At 34.0% G+C, this 18,084-nt stretch overlaps 1 protein-coding gene across 2 annotated transcripts; it reads left to right on the forward strand.

Moving 5' to 3' along the window:
* Positions 1-2,855: 2,855 nt before the first annotated feature.
* Positions 2,856-7,542, forward strand: LOC132751906 (carbohydrate sulfotransferase 1-like). 2 transcript variants are annotated; one of them, XM_060742122.1, is made up of 5 exons: positions 2,858-3,235; positions 3,620-3,785; positions 4,776-5,001; positions 5,966-5,989; positions 6,078-7,542. In XM_060742122.1, exons 2-5 carry the CDS (start codon positions 3,641-3,643, stop codon positions 6,856-6,858), a joined length of 1,176 nt encoding a protein of 391 aa, XP_060598105.1. In that variant the 5' UTR covers positions 2,858-3,235; positions 3,620-3,640; the 3' UTR covers positions 6,859-7,542. The 2 variants fall into 2 exon arrangements, with proteins under 2 accessions (XP_060598112.1, XP_060598105.1); XM_060742129.1 differs by lacking the exon at positions 5,966-5,989 and having other exon boundaries at positions 2,856-3,235; positions 6,054-7,542.
* The last annotated feature ends 10,542 nt before the right edge of the window (positions 7,543-18,084 follow it).

The raw sequence follows: 18,084 nt of genomic DNA on the forward strand, positions 1-18,084 counted from the left end.
AACCACAAACGGTTCAGGTATATAAAAACATTCATCCGCATAACTCACAACGTCTTGAAACCAAAAAGAGGCCTCATAACTATAACCAACTATTAATGAAAACGTGTGTTTCGAAGTAGAAGACCTATTTGTGTGTGATTTGACTCGGGATTTGAACTTCCTATCAATCTTTTGTCCATCTAAAATGAGAATTATCTAGAAATAAGACATCAAATTGTTTAACACTCTCTTAACACCAATTGTAATGGAACAGAAATTATTACACTTGTGTAAGTAATATCCATACATTACAGAATTACTGCAAGTGATGATACCATGTACATGGAATACACAATAATAATAAACATTGCACTGTCGAGTATCAAATATAACAATCAGATCTCCTCGGCTATTTTGCTTCGCAATAGAGCTCAGACGTAATGACATGGTAAAATGGGGGCCTCCTTGTTCCATCTTTGTCGCAAAAGTGACAGACACACGTTTCTTTTATACATTGGAATAAAGACTAAATAACTGTAATAATTTGGAATTGATAACAGTCAATGTCCCTTCTAAATTAGGCATAGGCAAACTGTGTAGGATTTGTAGGAAAACATTACTTTCTCGCGAACGAATATAACTTTATAACGCGGGCGAATTGCATTGGTGTATTCGCGTTCCACGTATAAGATAGGCCTCTTTTTTAAATATGCGGGAGATGCCGATTTTTTAAGATTGCAGATATAAAAAGAAGAATATAATTTTGAATAAACCAACTGCTGTTGATACTGCAAAGCTTATTAACATTTGCATCCTCTTATTTTGAATAAAGATGTAAATTACATCGACTAAGTTGTTTCCTTAGTTGAATTGTAAAGCAAAAATATATTAAATATGGAAGAATCAGTTGATAGTTCTGGAATTGAGAATCACGGTCATACTCTCCGGAATTAAGGAATCAAAGTGAAGAAAGTACTGACGGAATGCCACTTTCGAACAAAAATTATCTATTTTTACCTCGAATAACTATTTCCTTTAGGGAAATAGGTCGGAGTGAAGGCATTTAAAATAAATCCTTCTCAAATCTACATTTTGCACCACCTATGAGAGCGACTTTATGTCATGCATTGCTGTTGTGCTAAATTGTCACGCGTCAGTACATGTATTATTGTTCTTATGCATTTGCAACAGGAAATAACGACCTACGAACTTCCAAATTATATGAACTCAGGAAACGGAACCGCAGATTGCGTCGCAAATTCCCGATCCTGTAACAAATTTTATACATCTAACTATCTTTTCATATCATCGGAGAGTACGGCATCAAAGAATATAATTTAATATAATCATTTTAACATTTAACACGGTCTGTTAGTTTTGAATTTGGTCAAATCTGACGGTGTAATACAAATTTTGACCGATGTTTGAAATAGCAGAACTTAATAACTTTAGTTTTACCACCTACTCGGATAATATGAATATTCATAGGTCGGACATACACTATGTAAAGCCGGTGCATGATCTGAAATATGCGCTGCAAACTGTGGTTCAATTACCGAGCTCCTGTGAGAATATTAATAAAAACAACAAGAAATGACGATATATAATATAAAGTATGACTCATTTATACCTGAGATAGGAAAACATATACATGTATGTCTATTGCTTATCCCAAACGATTGTAAACAACTTTTTTGTAACACATGCACAACCAATCAATATCTGGTCACACATTGTATATGTACGAGTACATACAAAAATTGCAACATATTGAAATACATACCGTATTTTATTTGATGGTTTTTGAAAACCATACAAAGAACCATCAAAATCAACATAAAAACAGCGGAAATACATGTTTTAAACCTAATCATTTCTCAGCAAAGATTTTTTCACAGCATTCATTTATTCCGTCAAACACTTTTTATATATTCAACAAAAAGATCAATCCAGGGCAGAAAGATGTAGCATTATTAGATCCCTTTATATCTGTCAATACTGAGCTTGATCAACCGCCGCCCAGCAAACGTAAATCTTTGTAAATCTTACTTTAAAGTGACAATTTGCTCATGTCAAGATATTGACTATTATAACGGTGATTGATCAATAATTGATAAAAGAACAATGTTAATGATATAATATAAAAACAATCTACATTATAAAAATACTTCCCACTCAAAGATTATTATCAACAGATTCTGAACCAACGTAATAGAAATGCCCATTGGTCAAGTGGATTATTGATCTTTTTTTTCATTTCATAGTAAAATATGATACAATTATGAATAAAACGTAGTGGTCAATTCCTATATTAATGTCATTTTTATTAAAAATTAGATCGACGAATTTTCATAAAATAATATGTAAACCTTTTAAATACTAAACGACTGTTAAAAAACTTACGCCAGTTGGCTTATTATAGTTATATTATGTATACTTATACTGTTTACTATGTTCAAAAAATACATTTTTTTATAAGATCAATCATAACAAATGGTAGCAAGTGCCCCTGAATGGACGTGGTTATCTGCAGTTTCCTGCCCCGGTCTATTATATCCAAGCATGTATATAACAGTTTTCTATACCAATTATTGAAAAAGTTGTAAGAACATAGATAATTACTGATAATATTCTAATCATTATCATAACTTTTTTGCATTTAACACTAAGCATTCTTATTTAAACGAAACGGCGACACATTTGAAACAAATCGAATTAATATGTGAAGCATAGATCTTAAACTCGCATCTCTTGATAAAGATTCATTTGCTTTTTATACTTAAAATTGAACATATGTGACTCGGTAACACATGTGATGTTTCATTCATATTTGAAACATTTATATCAATGTACATCGATTGTAATTATATAGAAAATTAGATATTCTTCAACATGCCTTTCATATCATTAAACATACAATAAAGACAAGTTTTTCAATCAATGATATGTATTCTTATCGGAGAAAAGCACCTTGGAATATGGATTGTTAGGCAAAGTGTGTATTCTCATATATAAAAACATTTTGTACATACACATGAATAGCATATTGAAGGTAAATGATAAAAAACATAGTATGATTTCAAAGGAGAAACAAACTGAAAGACTTGTGTTAAGTGGATATTGTTTTATCTAATTACAGTCATGTCACTTAAACAAATTGTTATTTGGCAACAAACCATCAAACGAATTCAAATGATGAGTTTTGTAGAAAATGAAGTGTAGCAATTGGATAAAGACAAAGAGTTTTTAGACGGAGGTATGTTTAAAACATTTATATGAATTGTGTAATGCGATATAGCTGTCTCCATTATACTGTACAAAAATATAATTATCATGTTTACAACATGTTGCTTTTGTCATTTTACAACAGTATATATAACTTAAACAGTACCACAGAACAGAGCGATGGAAAAGAAAAGCTTATATTTAATGTGTCTTTTCTTTAATTAGGCCTTTCATACGTTGCCGTTCTTTTAACTCGAAATGTAAATTAAGCTTCATAAGTTGCTTGTTGACAACATAACTAAGCCTAGTGCTTTGAAATAGACACAAATGACATCAAAAATATGCTACTGCTTTTCTTATTGTTACTATCCATAAAAGGCATTTATTTATAAACTTCTGATTCTCTTTTCCGCAGAATCATTTTGCACGGTTTCCAATGTATTCACGACGGTTTTCAAACGGTATATACAACTTTAATCAAAGAGCAGGGCGAAGAACATCTCTGAGGTCGAAAGTTATTGTGCTTATACTGGTGTTTCTTCTGACACATTTATTTCTTAGATACTTCTTTCCAAGCGATGGTAAGTAGGCTGAGCATTGTTCTTTGTACAGTAAATTCCGTTATATCCGAGAGACAACCAATTTGAAAAAACAAGAGTAGGTACCGCGGCAACAGCATCGTTATATTTGCGGAATCGTTTTCAGTGGCGTTTACTGTACTAACATATGACGTATTTTAGATAACTAAGCTTTGTATCCCCTTATATTTGACACATGCTATATTTTGGAACAAAAGCTAATGTTTACACTAGATACTTGTTAATTTACATTTTACAAATATATGAAAAATGTTAATGTTGCCTGAATATTGTTTTTTATTATCCAGGACTTTTGCTGTCGAAGCATGCATGTATAGAGCAAGTTTGTGATATCATATTTTAGAAACTAACCACTTTAGCAAACACGCGTACAATATTTATAAACTTTTAACATAGCCGACCTTTAATCTACTGGAAGCGAAATTAATTAGCTTTGTCACCAGTAAAAAGCAAGTCTAATTTCAAATCTGTGTAGACTAACAAGACACTTTATCGTTCGATGACTGATTTCTCTAAAATTGAAAATGGACAGTTTTCTTTTTCGAAAAACAACTCCGTGTTGTTTTAAACTATAAGTATTTCAGTAATTTTATCTTGGAAAAGTCCATCATATCACTGTTAGCCTTCTTCAAAAAAGGGTCTAGAGAATTATTACATTTATAATGTGTCGGTGACATTCGTTTCTAAAAGTAGAAGGTCGGGAAACGAATCGTCCGTTTATTAATTGACCGGTAGATTATAGGTGTCGATGGGTTTCTTTATTGTTCATGTATTTTACAGTAGGCAAATTTCATTTTCCACCTTAATTCTTTTGATTTGTCAATTACATTGTATATTAAACGATTTATCTAAAAATAACATATACGTATAACCTTTAGGAAAGCTGAAGGCCACTTAATTTAACCCAAAAGTTCATCAGGTCTAGTGTTAACAGAAATAAAATCACAGTGTATTTTTACCGTTTTTTCACAGAGAGGCTTTATGTATACTACAATGTTGACGAACTGAAGATAGAAAAATCTATAAACAATCCTACGTTTGCACTGATTGTAAGTTACCAGCGGGCAGGCTTTGCTTTGATTAGTGGTTTGCTAAGTCATGCAGATGAGAGCTTTTATATTCCTGAACCATTGCAGATATTATTACCTCACGGATATTATAAAGAGAACATGGTGTGCTTTGAGAACAGCACATATAGGTAACGTCTTACTTTATAATACAGCCCGTTTGTTATGTCTCTTTTCATTGGATTGTTGTGGCATATTATATATACACCACTAATGCACTTATGAGCATTCTTATGCGCAAATGAGAACAATAGTCGCCGCTTTCGCCGTCGTGTCGTCAGTTGTGTCCATTTTCTGTACCAAATGAACTGTAACAGAACTTGAAGTGAAATCTATGAGTAGAGTGCTGCAGAAGACCGAACTGCTGCTATTTTAGAGCTATGCTTTGTTCATTTTCTATGCACTTTGAACTTTGACCGGGACGTAACTCTGCTTCTATAAGAGACATCAACAAGAAACTTAGTAGGTATATAGATCTGGTTGAGTAATTGTGCAGTGCAAAAAAAAACCCGTAACTCTGCCTTGCCTAATTTTAGAGATATTGCCCTTTGTTGATATATAAATTTTAAGAAATTATAAGATATGTCAACAAGAAACTTTGTAGGTAGATATATCTCATTGGGTAGATGTGCAGTGCAAAGGAACCGTAACTCTGCCTTGCTTAATGTGGGGTCATTGTCATTTGTTCATTTTTATACTTTGATATAGCTCTGAAACTACCAGATGCATCAACAAATAAACTTTGTATGTAAATAGATCTCATTAAGTAGAAGTACAATGCATAAAAACCGTAACTTTCCATTGCTTAATATTAGAGTTATTGCCCTTTTTTCATTTTTACGCTGTTAACGTTGTCTGGGACATAACTCTGAAACTACAAGATATGTCATCAAGAAGTAGTTTTTCTGTGTCCAAAGCCTGTTCGGGGAGCACCACCCGGTTCAGCCGGCTCTTGTTTTATTAGTAGGGCCTATTGTTATTTTGCATAATCAAAATGGTTTTTGAAGAAAAATAGTTTTAAAAAAATGAAGTTTCAAGATAATTTTGTCCAAATGTAAAATTTACTTCATCCAAGTATGATTCCTTTTTCCTCAGGAGACCAACTTCCTTAGTCGAAAGGTTACCGGATAAGTTTGTCTCAATGTGAAATTCATTTCATCAAAATATGACTGTTTTTCCACAGGAGACCAACTTCCTTAGCCGAGAGGTATGATTTTATGATCACTGCAATTCACCGATTGTTCACTTGTCAATGTTCCAAACTACACCCGCTATCAAAAGCGCTTCTAGTTAAGAGCACCCTTACCGTTTATAAGAAAATCATTTACAAGCACTGCCACTCAGTTCATTCAGCTTCCATCCCCAACTGCATTGAAGAGTTAGAAGAATTGTGCAAGTCCAAGAGTCACCGTATTATCACAACAGAGCGTTCATCAATGGAAAATGTTATAGATATGATGGAATACTGGCCAAATTTAAAGGTAGTCCATATTATTAGAGATCCACGCGGCATGGTTCACTCTCGTCTAAAGGTCGGGCAGGATTTCCAACTTGCGTTTAATCTTGAAAATCATGCAAATGAACTATGTTCGCGCATGTATGAGGACGTTAAATTTTCTTGGTATATGCAGAGAAAGTTCAATGATAGAATTAGTGCTGTTTCTTACGAGGCTTTTGTCGAGTCTCCGTACTCCGGTACGAGTTTTTTGTACGATTTTCTCAATATGCTTTATACAGACAAAGTTTGGTACAGAGTTTATCATAGCACGCATGAAAAAGAGGAAGTTGGGTGGAGCTACAATTCAACACGTGTCGCATATAGCTGGAGGACACACTTAGAATTTCAAACCGTTAAGATAATTGACCACTCTTGCCATGACATGTATAGAGTTTATGGATATGATGAAATGACTTCAGCAGCCGAACTCCAAAATCAAAGTGTTCCGACAAGACATAAAGTTCAGTTTAATCTTAAAGGATTTTTATAATTTCACGTCGTCCATAAATAAGTAATTAGTTGGTGTAACTGTATAGTATACAACGACGTTGGTGTATCTGAAGTAAACACCGATCCATTTTACTTTTATATATGTCAAAAAGTGAGCCGCGGTTGGTATGCATGTACATATAAATCTTTGGTGCTGTGACATTTTGGTCAATGGTTGTAACAAGAAAAAACTTCATAACAAAAATGTATCATTTACGAGATAACCTGTTAAACTGTACATCAAATGTACAAATAGTTTTGTTCTATGCAATTATGAATATGATCGGTTTTGTAAAACGGTTTGTGCAAATGTGAATATTCTCGTGTTTTTGCAAATTTGAAAATTGTCGGTTTGTGCAAATGTGAATAGCAATCGCAACGTTTCGGTCCTTTCCGATAGTCTTCGGATAAGGTCATTATAGAAAATAGCCGAGGATGTTCCGATTGTTGTGAAAAGGTATCGTCATGAGAAAATGTGAATATTGTCGGTATGTCCGAAAGTGAATATGTATCTTTATGTGCAAATGTGCAAATGTGAATAATTATCGTGGAGTGTAAATGCGAATATTTATTTGTGTGTTTGTTTGTTTGTTTGAGTTATACGCATTATTTCCTGTATTATATTATATATTTTAACTTTTCTTAGAAGAATAAAAGGCTAGAAAGACTTAAGTCTATAACTTCAGGTATTACTGTTTATTATATACTAGTGCCGTTTTTGCGACTCCGTAAAAATGGTATTGCACGGCGGCTTTTTGACGTTAAATGTTAACATTATACTATAGGCGCATCAATGAACAAGATCCAACGCCGGGCGGGGCAACGCTCAACTTTGTACTTTTTCTAAGGCAAACTAATAAACGGTTTAAACAAATCTTCAGGAAAAAAGGTATATTTTTATAGGTCTGTCATGTTACGCTAGTTTTGTTGAAGTATGAATCCTTTCTATAAATAAATGACAATGTTAACCCCTTTACCACTAATAGTAACACCGTCATCTCTGAAAATATGGAAACGCTAATTTCTTGAATGACTTTTGTTGCGCAAACAAGAATTGACGAAAGTCAGATTTCAATTCTTCCTGACTTGCCAATTTTTCTTCTCATCTGGATAACCTCACTAAAACACCAGATGAGGTGCAATTGGTATAACAATATCTTCCTTTGGGAAAGGCTGCTGGTCCTGGTGATATTAACAATCGGATCCTTCGTGAACTCTCACATGAACTCAGTGGCCCTCTAAGTTCTATATTTAACTATTCCAGGTTTCTCAAGTTCGAGACGTATGGAAAGAAGGAGATGTTTCTCTTTTTTTTTTAATCGGGTGACCCATCTCTTGTTAACAACTACCGACCAATATCTCTCATAAGTACTATCAAAAAAGTTTTTGAAAGAATTGTATTTAAACACACATTAAATTGTCTGCGTGATACTTATATCATTACATCTCTCCAATCCGGTTTCGTTCCAGGAGACTCCACTGTCAAACAATTAACATATTTATATAATCTGTTTGCACAGGTCATTGATTCTGGCTTTGTTTTGAGACATCAGTAAAGCGTTTGATCGGGTCTTGCACAAGGGACTTATTTATAAATTAAACTGTACATGGATTTCTGGCCGTCTTTCCTCTTGGTTTACTTCTTATCTGAAGGACAGAAGAGTTATTTTACCAGGTTGTAGAACTTTTCTAAACTTTATTACCGCTGGTGTGCCGCATGGGTCAATTCTTTGGCCCTTGTTGTTACTTGTTTACATTAACGATAATGTTATCGACATCAATACCAATATAAGACTGTTTGCCGACGATACTTACCTTTTTATTGTGGTCGAAGACCCCGTCACTGCTTCAGCTATCTTTAATTCAGATCTGGAAAAGATAACTTCTTGGGCTGAACAATGATTGGTAAAATTAAATCCCATTAAAAGAGAATCACTATTATTAACACGAAAAACATGACACACAAATAAAAGAAATATGCATTCATAAAAATTTGGGACTTACTTTCGCTCATGATTTGGGATAGTCACAAATAAAGCTTGGAAAAGAATAAATGTTATGAAAAAAATTTCCAACTTGATAGGAAATCATTAGCACTTTAATTTATCAATCTTTCATATGAACGATTTAAGAATATGGAGATGTGCTTTTCGATAATTGTACACAAAGTGATAAAAAGTAACTCGAACAAATTCAACAAGAAGCCGCTAGAATAATTACTGGAAGAATTAAGCTTGCGTTAATTGATAAACTCGTGAATTAAATTGGCTGGTAATCCTTAGAAAAAAGGAGAATAAAAAACATAAACTTATTCTTTTTTTTGAAATGAAAAACAACCTGGCACCACAATACCTTTCTGATCTTGTCTCTCCAGCGATTGGAAGGGGAAAACGTTACCTTCTCTGGAACGCGGACGGCACACAATATATCCGTACCAATACAGAATTTAATAAATATAAATCATTCTTACCTTCTGTTATTAGCGATTTCAACTCTCTTCCACTTCAAACACAAACTGCTACAACGTAGATAGTTAAGTCGTGGGAACGAGATACTATGTCGTGGCCACGAGATACTATGCCGTGGCCACGAGTTACTCAGTCGTGGCTACGAGATATTTAAGTCGTGGCCACGAGATACTATGTCGTTGCCACGAGTTACTAAGTCGTGGCCACGAGAAAGTTAGGTCGTGCGCACGAGATAAATAACCAATCAGATTACACTATTTATATGAATTTTCCTTATTAACTAAACATGTGCTATAGTCAAGGATGCCCCTTCTTCACCTGCATGTAAAAGTGCCATTTAAACAAGTTATTGCTTGGTCAATGATTTTACATTTAGCGTCATTGTGACCCTGATTTTTGACCCAATGGCCTCAAAATTATTAGGTGTCATCTACTGATCAGGATAGGTTATATAAACAATGGCTTATTACTTCTTAACCATTCATCAGACAAGAATTTTACATGGATTGTCATGTTTACCTTAACCCTTGACCTCAAACATCCATATAGGATATCTACTGTCCATGGGCATTGTGCCTACCAAATAAATAAACCTGGACTAATTCCTTCTCAAGATATCGTATAAACAAGGTTAACAGGCCGTTGTACGTACAAACTGACCAATTATATTAATAGAATTTTCCCCCACAAAGGGCTATAACTTAGTCAAAATTTATGTCTGATTAATGGGCCTTAGAAGGTGACTTTCTAATATGATCCTAAAGACATGTATCAAGATTAAAGTGAACACTACAGTATTTTCAAAGATTAATGTTGCATGTAAAACTTTAAACAGATTTTTTTTAAGTTTAAAAAATTCATAGTGTAATCTGATTGATTAATTATCCCCCGCCGAAAAATTTCGGCGGGGGATATAGAAATAGTCTCCGTCCGTCCGTCCGTCCGACCTTCCGTCCGTCCGTCCTTCCGTCCGACATTTTTGTCCGGAGCATATCTCTAAAAGTATTTGAGTTATCAACTTGAAACTTCATAGGTGGATAGACCTCATTGAGGAGGAGTGCAGTGCACAAGAATGATAACTCTACCCTGCATAATTTTTGAGTTATTGCCCTTTGTTATTTTTCAAAATTGATTTTTGTCCAGAGCATAACTCCAAAAGCCTATGAGATATCAACATGAAACTTCATAGGTGCATAGATCTCACTCAGGAGGTGTGCAGTGCACAAGACGGATAACTCTACCTTTCATAATTTTTGAGTTATTGCCCTTTGTTATTTTTTTTTACTTAATTTTTCACCCGAGTGAAGCATAACTCAAAAAGTGTTTGAGATATCAACATGAAATGTCATAGGTGGATAGATCTTATGGAGGAGGAATGTTGTGTGCAAGAATGATAACTCTTCCCTATACAATTTTTGAGTTATTGCCCTTTGTTCTTTTTCATACTATTTTGTCCAGAGTTTATCTCAAAAAGTATTTGAGGTATCAACTTGAAACTTCATAGGTGGATGGATCTCATTAAGGAGGAGTGCAGTGCACAAGAACGATAACTCTACCCTGCATAATTTTTGAGTTATTGCCCTTTGTTATTTTTCAAAATTAATTTTTGTCCAGAGCATAACTCTAAAAGCCTTTGAGATATCAAAATGAAACTTTATAGGTGCATAGATCTCACTCAGGGGGTGTGCGGTGCACAAGAATGATAACTCTACCTTTCATGATTTTTGAGTTATTGCCCTTTGTTCTTTTTCATACTATTTTGTCCAGAGTTTATCTCAAAAAGTATTTGAGGTATCAACTTGAAACTGCATAGGTGGATGGATCTCATTAAGGAGGAGTGCAGTGCACAAGAACGATAACTCTTCCCTGCATAAATGTTTAGTTATTGCCCTTTTTTTATTTTTCAAAATTAATTTTTGTCCAGAGCATAACTCAAAAGGCCTTTGAGATATCATTATGAAACTTCATAGGGGCATAGATCTAATACAGGAGGGTGTGCAGGGCACAAGAATGATAACTCTACCTTTTATAATTTTTGAGTTATTGCCCTTTGTTATTTTTCATACTTAATTTTTCAATACAATTTTTTTTTCAAAAAGTATTTGAGGTATCAACTTGAAACTTCATAGGTGGATAGATTTTACTGAGGAGGGATGCAGCACACAAGAATGATAACCTACCCTGGCATTATTTTTCAGTAAATTGCCCTTTGTTATATTCAGCCATTCCAGTATTCACATAGGTTTCAAATCTGTAATCACTATAGCCATCAGTTTTTCATTACCAAAAGACCTCCTAAAATGGAATTATTCTGCTCTACTACTTGTACATTCTTCCAATGAGCAAACACATTCGGCGGGGGATGGCCATGTTGACATGGCTCTTGTTATCTCGTGCACACGACTTAGTTACTGCGATTCCCACATAGACTCCACTATCGATCTTTTCCATATAGTTTCATCAAATTTGTTGTGGTAACAACACTTGCGTGAAATTTATATATGTATATAATCATGCTTCTAAAACAATTTCCAAACATCCAAGAATATTATTGAATATGTACCGATTTAAGTATGGATAATTTGGCTTAGACATTATAGAAAATAAATTTCTAATTACCTCCCTTTATTAACATGAAATGTAAATTCGGTAATATCTTCAGAAATGCTTTTTGGAACTTAAAATATTGATAAATCTTCATTTGTGCATTATATTTATTATATAAAACCATAAAAAAAATATTGAGTTACAGAATCTTTAAAGGCAGGTGAAATGTGGACGCGTCGTCTTCGCTTTATTTTCTACATTAAATAGATTTACTGTCTGAAACAAATCTGTCATAATAAAATTATTTCAAAGTAACTTTAATGAACATTTCTGCACATGTGTTTAACTTCAAAATTTTACTGCTTAAGCTCATGCTAACGACATAGACGGTAGTCTGCGTTTTCCCGTGCTCTCTAATAAAATTGAGGTTGCAACAATTTTAATTTGACCGTTTTGAGCGTTTTTAAGATTCAGTTAGAGAATATAACATTAAAACATGGTTTATATATTTTGGCATTAAACGCAAATCAAATTCCTCCTAGAATAAAGGTAAATGATAAATGGCAATAAAATGGTAGAAGTATACAGAAGTGAACATGAATTGATAAGCTGCACCATAATTGTATAACTTAGCCTATTTTTTTCCAAATTTTTGCGTATAAATCAATAATTTATAAATTATTTAAATCAAATAAATCCTAGATGTCAATGTGCTTCTATAGTCGAATTATAGCCTTTTAATTTGAAAGTACCTTCTATAGATATACATGTACTAACATTATGTACTGGCTTACTTTTTTCAAATACACACATTTTAGTTTTAACAACATTAATATTCAGACCCCATTTACATGAATATTCAAAAACATAATCAACTTTTGCCTGTAAGGTACACATGTATTAAGATTAAAGGTGTAAGTCATTATTTAACATTTTGTTAAGACCTATACACTGATCAATATGGTAAGTAATTAAAAACTATATCAAACACACAATCAAAATTGTGCAATTAAAATAATAAGACATCTAACGGAACTTCAATGTTTGCGTGCAATAACTATGCTCAAAACCGGAAGTACATAGATCCAGACTTCAGCTGAATCAAATGTTTCACAATTGCTTGTCTGTCGGCCACACATGTCTGTTATAGTCAGGCTGAGGCTCTCAAACCACAAGTGAAATGATTAAAATGTCTAAGATGTACTTGTCGAGGAGACGTTGAATGGGTCTATGTCTAGAGACGCAAAATCAGGAATCGCCTTCACTCGGACGGTCTTAATGCGATTTTGATTGGTCAGATTGCCATCGTCATGGACGTTTTGTGTGATACAGAAAGCGGTGTCGGGGAAAATTAGGCAGTGATGACATGTGATGCTTAGCGACAACACCATATACAAACTTTAAAACCGTGATGTTCGAAGATGGTTAACGGTTCACAGACGTTAATAGGGTTGCCTAAGACCGATGTCAAGGTAGATCTGTTATGGTATGGTTTCGCTTGTGTCCCGTTTGTTTAACGTCATGGTCAAGAATTCCTCGTTTATAATGATAAGGTTATGGGCCATAAGTCAGGCTTTTCAAGAGCAATATATTCTTACTTTACCATGGCCAGCAATGACCCCGGACAGATTACCTATTGACCATTGATCAATGTTTGGGACGTTCTTGGGGAAATGTTTTTAACTGTGATCCTCCATTCATAAAGTTGCGTGATCTTCATTCGAAAACTGAAGGAAAAAGGGACCCGGGCTCCAAAAACACCATCCGGGCGCCCTTATTATGAGAATGTGAGGTCAACTGTCCGAAAAATAGGAGAGCGCTTGACCCGTAAAAACGGGGGGAAACCGGGGTTTTATTTTCCCCGGGCTTGCAGGTTTCCCATCTTAGGATTTCTTTTTGAAAAACCATTCTAAAGATTTATTCCACTGTAAATCTGGGTTGGCATGTACAAAGTTAACAGTTTCTTGCGAAAATGAAAGGGCCCCTAAAAAATGGAAAACTGCTTTTAACCCATCTCGTGACTTTAAAAATGCTCAAATAAATCAAAGTAGGCCCAAACCCCTGATTTGTTTTTGAAAAAATAACAAAACCACTTTTCCACACACCACTGCAAAAGCGGGGGGTTTGACAACATAGGTTGGTCCAACACGTTAAGGACATGTGAAAAATGATGACGTTAACGAAAATTACTTAATAATAAAGTTAAAACTACGGATCGTAATTACATAATATAACACGTTTCACCACTAAGGAGTACTCGTTAAGTATAAAAAGTGATAAGAAAAAGTTTTACCTAAATTATTCGACTACATATTGCATAATTACTTTTTATTTATGCTGTATCGTTTAAAGAAACTTCGAGGCGAAACCCCTGATTGGGCAATAGACACCTTCTTATGGGAGTTGTTACCCTTGTCTATATATTAGTATATAGTGTAATGGGAATGGACTTATAATTCACTTGTGACTTAAGATAAATGTTTTCTAACATCAGACACATACTTTGTGAACATTCAATGAGCCGTAGCCCTTTGGCTTCACACTAATAATATATCAAACAGAAAGGGCTGTCAAGTGTATTCACGATATATGCACATCACAATAAACAATGCTTACACGCCATATGACGTCAAATATGACTTCAATAAACCAAATCACGTTAGGAAAATTACTTCAATGTTTAATAAAGCTCAGCATTTTATCAATATTTTTCATTAGCATGTTAGAATGGAATAAGATACTAATTTTTCTTGCATTGTAGTATAAAATTGCACGGTTTATCGTTCAAATGATTTGTAATTTATCACTCAGGCCTTTGGGCGTTCCTGATTAAATTCATGCACACGTGCATTATTTCACTCTCAATTGATATCTATTTTCTAAATATAAATCCGTGCTTAAACTTGTTATTATTATAAATTTGTTGAATTGATTTAAACACCAAAATGTGCGGGTTTATATTACATTACTAGCGGTTAAAGAATTAGGTAAGTATGTATACTGTAACAGTAAACGAGTATATGAAGTGATGTTAGTTTACACCCACGTACTAGATGAACTTAACCAGGAACATATACAAGCTGATATTTTATGACCATACTTCTTAACAGGAAAATATGAAAAACAGTTTAACAAAGAAATGTTTATTTTCTCGGAATCCAACTTTTATTCTTTATCTTTAACATTTTAAACAAGTTTGAACTTGTTTGGACGTCTATAAAAAAGAATATGTTATATTTGTAATACATTATTACTTTAAGATAATAACTTTATATCCTAATTAAAGCTTTCATTGCCTAATAAAAAGAGTTTAAGCATCTCACTCATGAGGATCTGAGCTCGAATATCACGTGACAATGCCATAGTATGAAGACATGATAGTACGACAATTCGACAGAATGAAGACATGATAGTATGACAATGCGACAGAATGAAGACATGATAGTACGACAATGCGATAGTATGAAGACATGATAGTACGACAATGCGATAGTAAGAAGACACGATAGTACGACAATGCGACAGTATGAAGACATGATAGTACGACAATGCGATAGTATGAAGACACGATAGTATGACAATCCGACAGTTTGAAGACATGATAATACGACAATGCGACAGGATGAAGACATGATAGTACGACAATGCGATAGTAAGAAGACATGATAGTACGACAATGCGACAGTTTGAAGACATAATAGTACGACAATGAAACAGTATGGAGACATGATAGTACGACAATGCGATAGTATGAAGACACGATAGTATGACAATCCGACAGTATAAAGACACGATAGTACGACAATCCGACAGTATGAAGACATGATAATACGACAATGCAACAGTATAAAGGCATGATTGAACGACAATGCGAAAGGATGAAGACACGATAGTATGACAATCCGACAGTTTGAAGACATGATAGTACGACAATGCGACAGGATGAAGTCATAATAGTACGACAATGCGATTGTAAGAAGACACGATAGTACGACAATGCGGCAGTATGAATCAATGATAGTACGACGATGCCATCGTATAAAGACACAAAAGTACGATAATGCGACAGTTTGAAGACATGATAGTACGACAATGCCACCGTATAAAGACACAAAAGTACGATAATGCGACATTAACAAAACATGTTTGGGTAATGAATAAAACTTTAGACATACAAGTAAGCATGCTTTGTTAAAAAAACTAGACTGGAAAGGCTTACAACACATATATGCCACTGAGCACCTGGCTGGCATGACTATTACAAAAAAATGTATAAGTTATAAGTTAGGATATTTGATCTTTATTTTCGGATTGTTGCTTGTTTTGTGGTATTTTTTGCTGGAAAGAAGATATATATTTTCTTTATTTGAAATCATTAAACAGCCTCAAACATACCCTCGCCGAAAATATTCTTGCCATTGAGTTCTCCTTAACCACATCACATGTCATGAAAAAGATTGTCCATGTTAAATTATGTAATAAATGTACCCCACAAGCTTTATGAATCAACTTTGGTGCTTTTGATAATGTATATCAAACCCTTTACCATGCTCTTATTTCAGCCCATCAGTGGATGCTTAGAATTTGTTGAAAAGTCTGACAACTTCTGGATAGAGCCATCAAACAAAATAATTGACTATGATCTTCAATTAACCAACAATTAACTAACAATTAACCAACAATTAACCAAAAACACTTCCGGACACATTAGGTCATATTGAATCAGCATTAAATATTGATGGCCTATTTGTGGCATTAGAATTGACAAGAGCCTGACAAAAATTGAGAGGGCAACTATGAGGTGGTCAGTGCTTTACGAACAGCAAAGTTTAATTGAGGGTTTCTAACTTTACAAAAGAAAGTAACAAAACTTTTGTCAGAAGTAACATATTTGCTTCAGTTTTAAGCATTATATCGAAATTTTTGAGAGAGCCTTTTGTTTATGACCGAGTTAGTTATACTTTTAGGAAATTCTGCTTAAGCCGGTGCTAGGAGGCGTGGACGGTACTATGCACTTTCCGGTTCAATCCATGAACAGGCTCAAACAAACCGAGCCTGCAACATTTGTCAATTTTGTCGTTCTGTGAGTTCTCAATGGACTCTGTTTTTCCCTATTTTTTGAAGTTTTATTCAACTGACAGATGTCTGATTCATTTAATATTCAACTATATAAACGTGCAGGGTTTGGGTTATCTCGGTTAAAGATCAAGGTAACATTTTAGTCATAATGAAATTTTAAAATTTTCCGGTATTATATATCTTTTCTATTCAACTTGAAACATATTATAAAAGATTTCACTGATACAATATCATATGAGCCGTGTCATGACAAAACCAACATAACGGGTTTGCGACCAGCATGGATCCAGACCAGCCTGCGCATCCGCGCAGTCTGATCAGGATCCATGCTGTTCGCTTATATTTCTAAATGATTTAGAACAATTCTTGGCAGAAAAAGGTCACACGGGAGTGAAATTCATTGATATAGAACCAAACATAGTCATTTTTATAAAAATATTGATACTTTTATATGCAGATGACACAATCTTAGTAAGTGATGATCCAAAAAAACTACAAAATTGCCTAAATGATTTTGCTGAATACTGTAGAATCTGGAAATTAAAAATTAATGTTAGTAAAACTAAAGCCATGGTATTTGGATCACATAATGACAGGAACTTATCTTTTAAAATAAATGAAGCACCAATTGAAATAGTAACCTCATACAAATATCTAGGTGTATATTTCTCAAAGAGTGGAAGCTTTCTAAATGCTAGAAAACATCTGGCTGCACAAGCAAAAAAAGCCATGAACTTATTATATAAAAGAATAAATAATTTACTTCTTCCTATAGATCTAGCCATTAAACTGTTTGATCATACTATTATCCCAATTCTTCTGTTCTCTGCAGAAATATGGGGCTATGAAAACTGTCAAATGTTAGAGAGAATACATTCAGAATTCCTGAGAAAACTAACTCACTTAAGACGTTCAACACCACTATATATGTTATATGCCGAACTTGGCAGGTACCCCTTGAATATTAACATAAAGACTAGAATGATTAATTACTGGAATACACTAGTTACTGGAAAACAAAATAAACTATCATATCAGATATATAAATATATGCTTGAAATGCCAAATTTTGAATCAAAATGGATAAAAGGAATAAAAAACATTTTTAATGAAATAGGGCGAAATGATATTTG

Source organism: Ruditapes philippinarum, unplaced genomic scaffold (genome assembly GCF_026571515.1).
Source record: "Ruditapes philippinarum isolate M1 unplaced genomic scaffold, ASM2657151v2 ctg14965_1_1_1_1, whole genome shotgun sequence".
In the NCBI taxonomy this organism is placed as follows: Eukaryota; Metazoa; Mollusca; class Bivalvia; order Venerida; family Veneridae; genus Ruditapes; species Ruditapes philippinarum.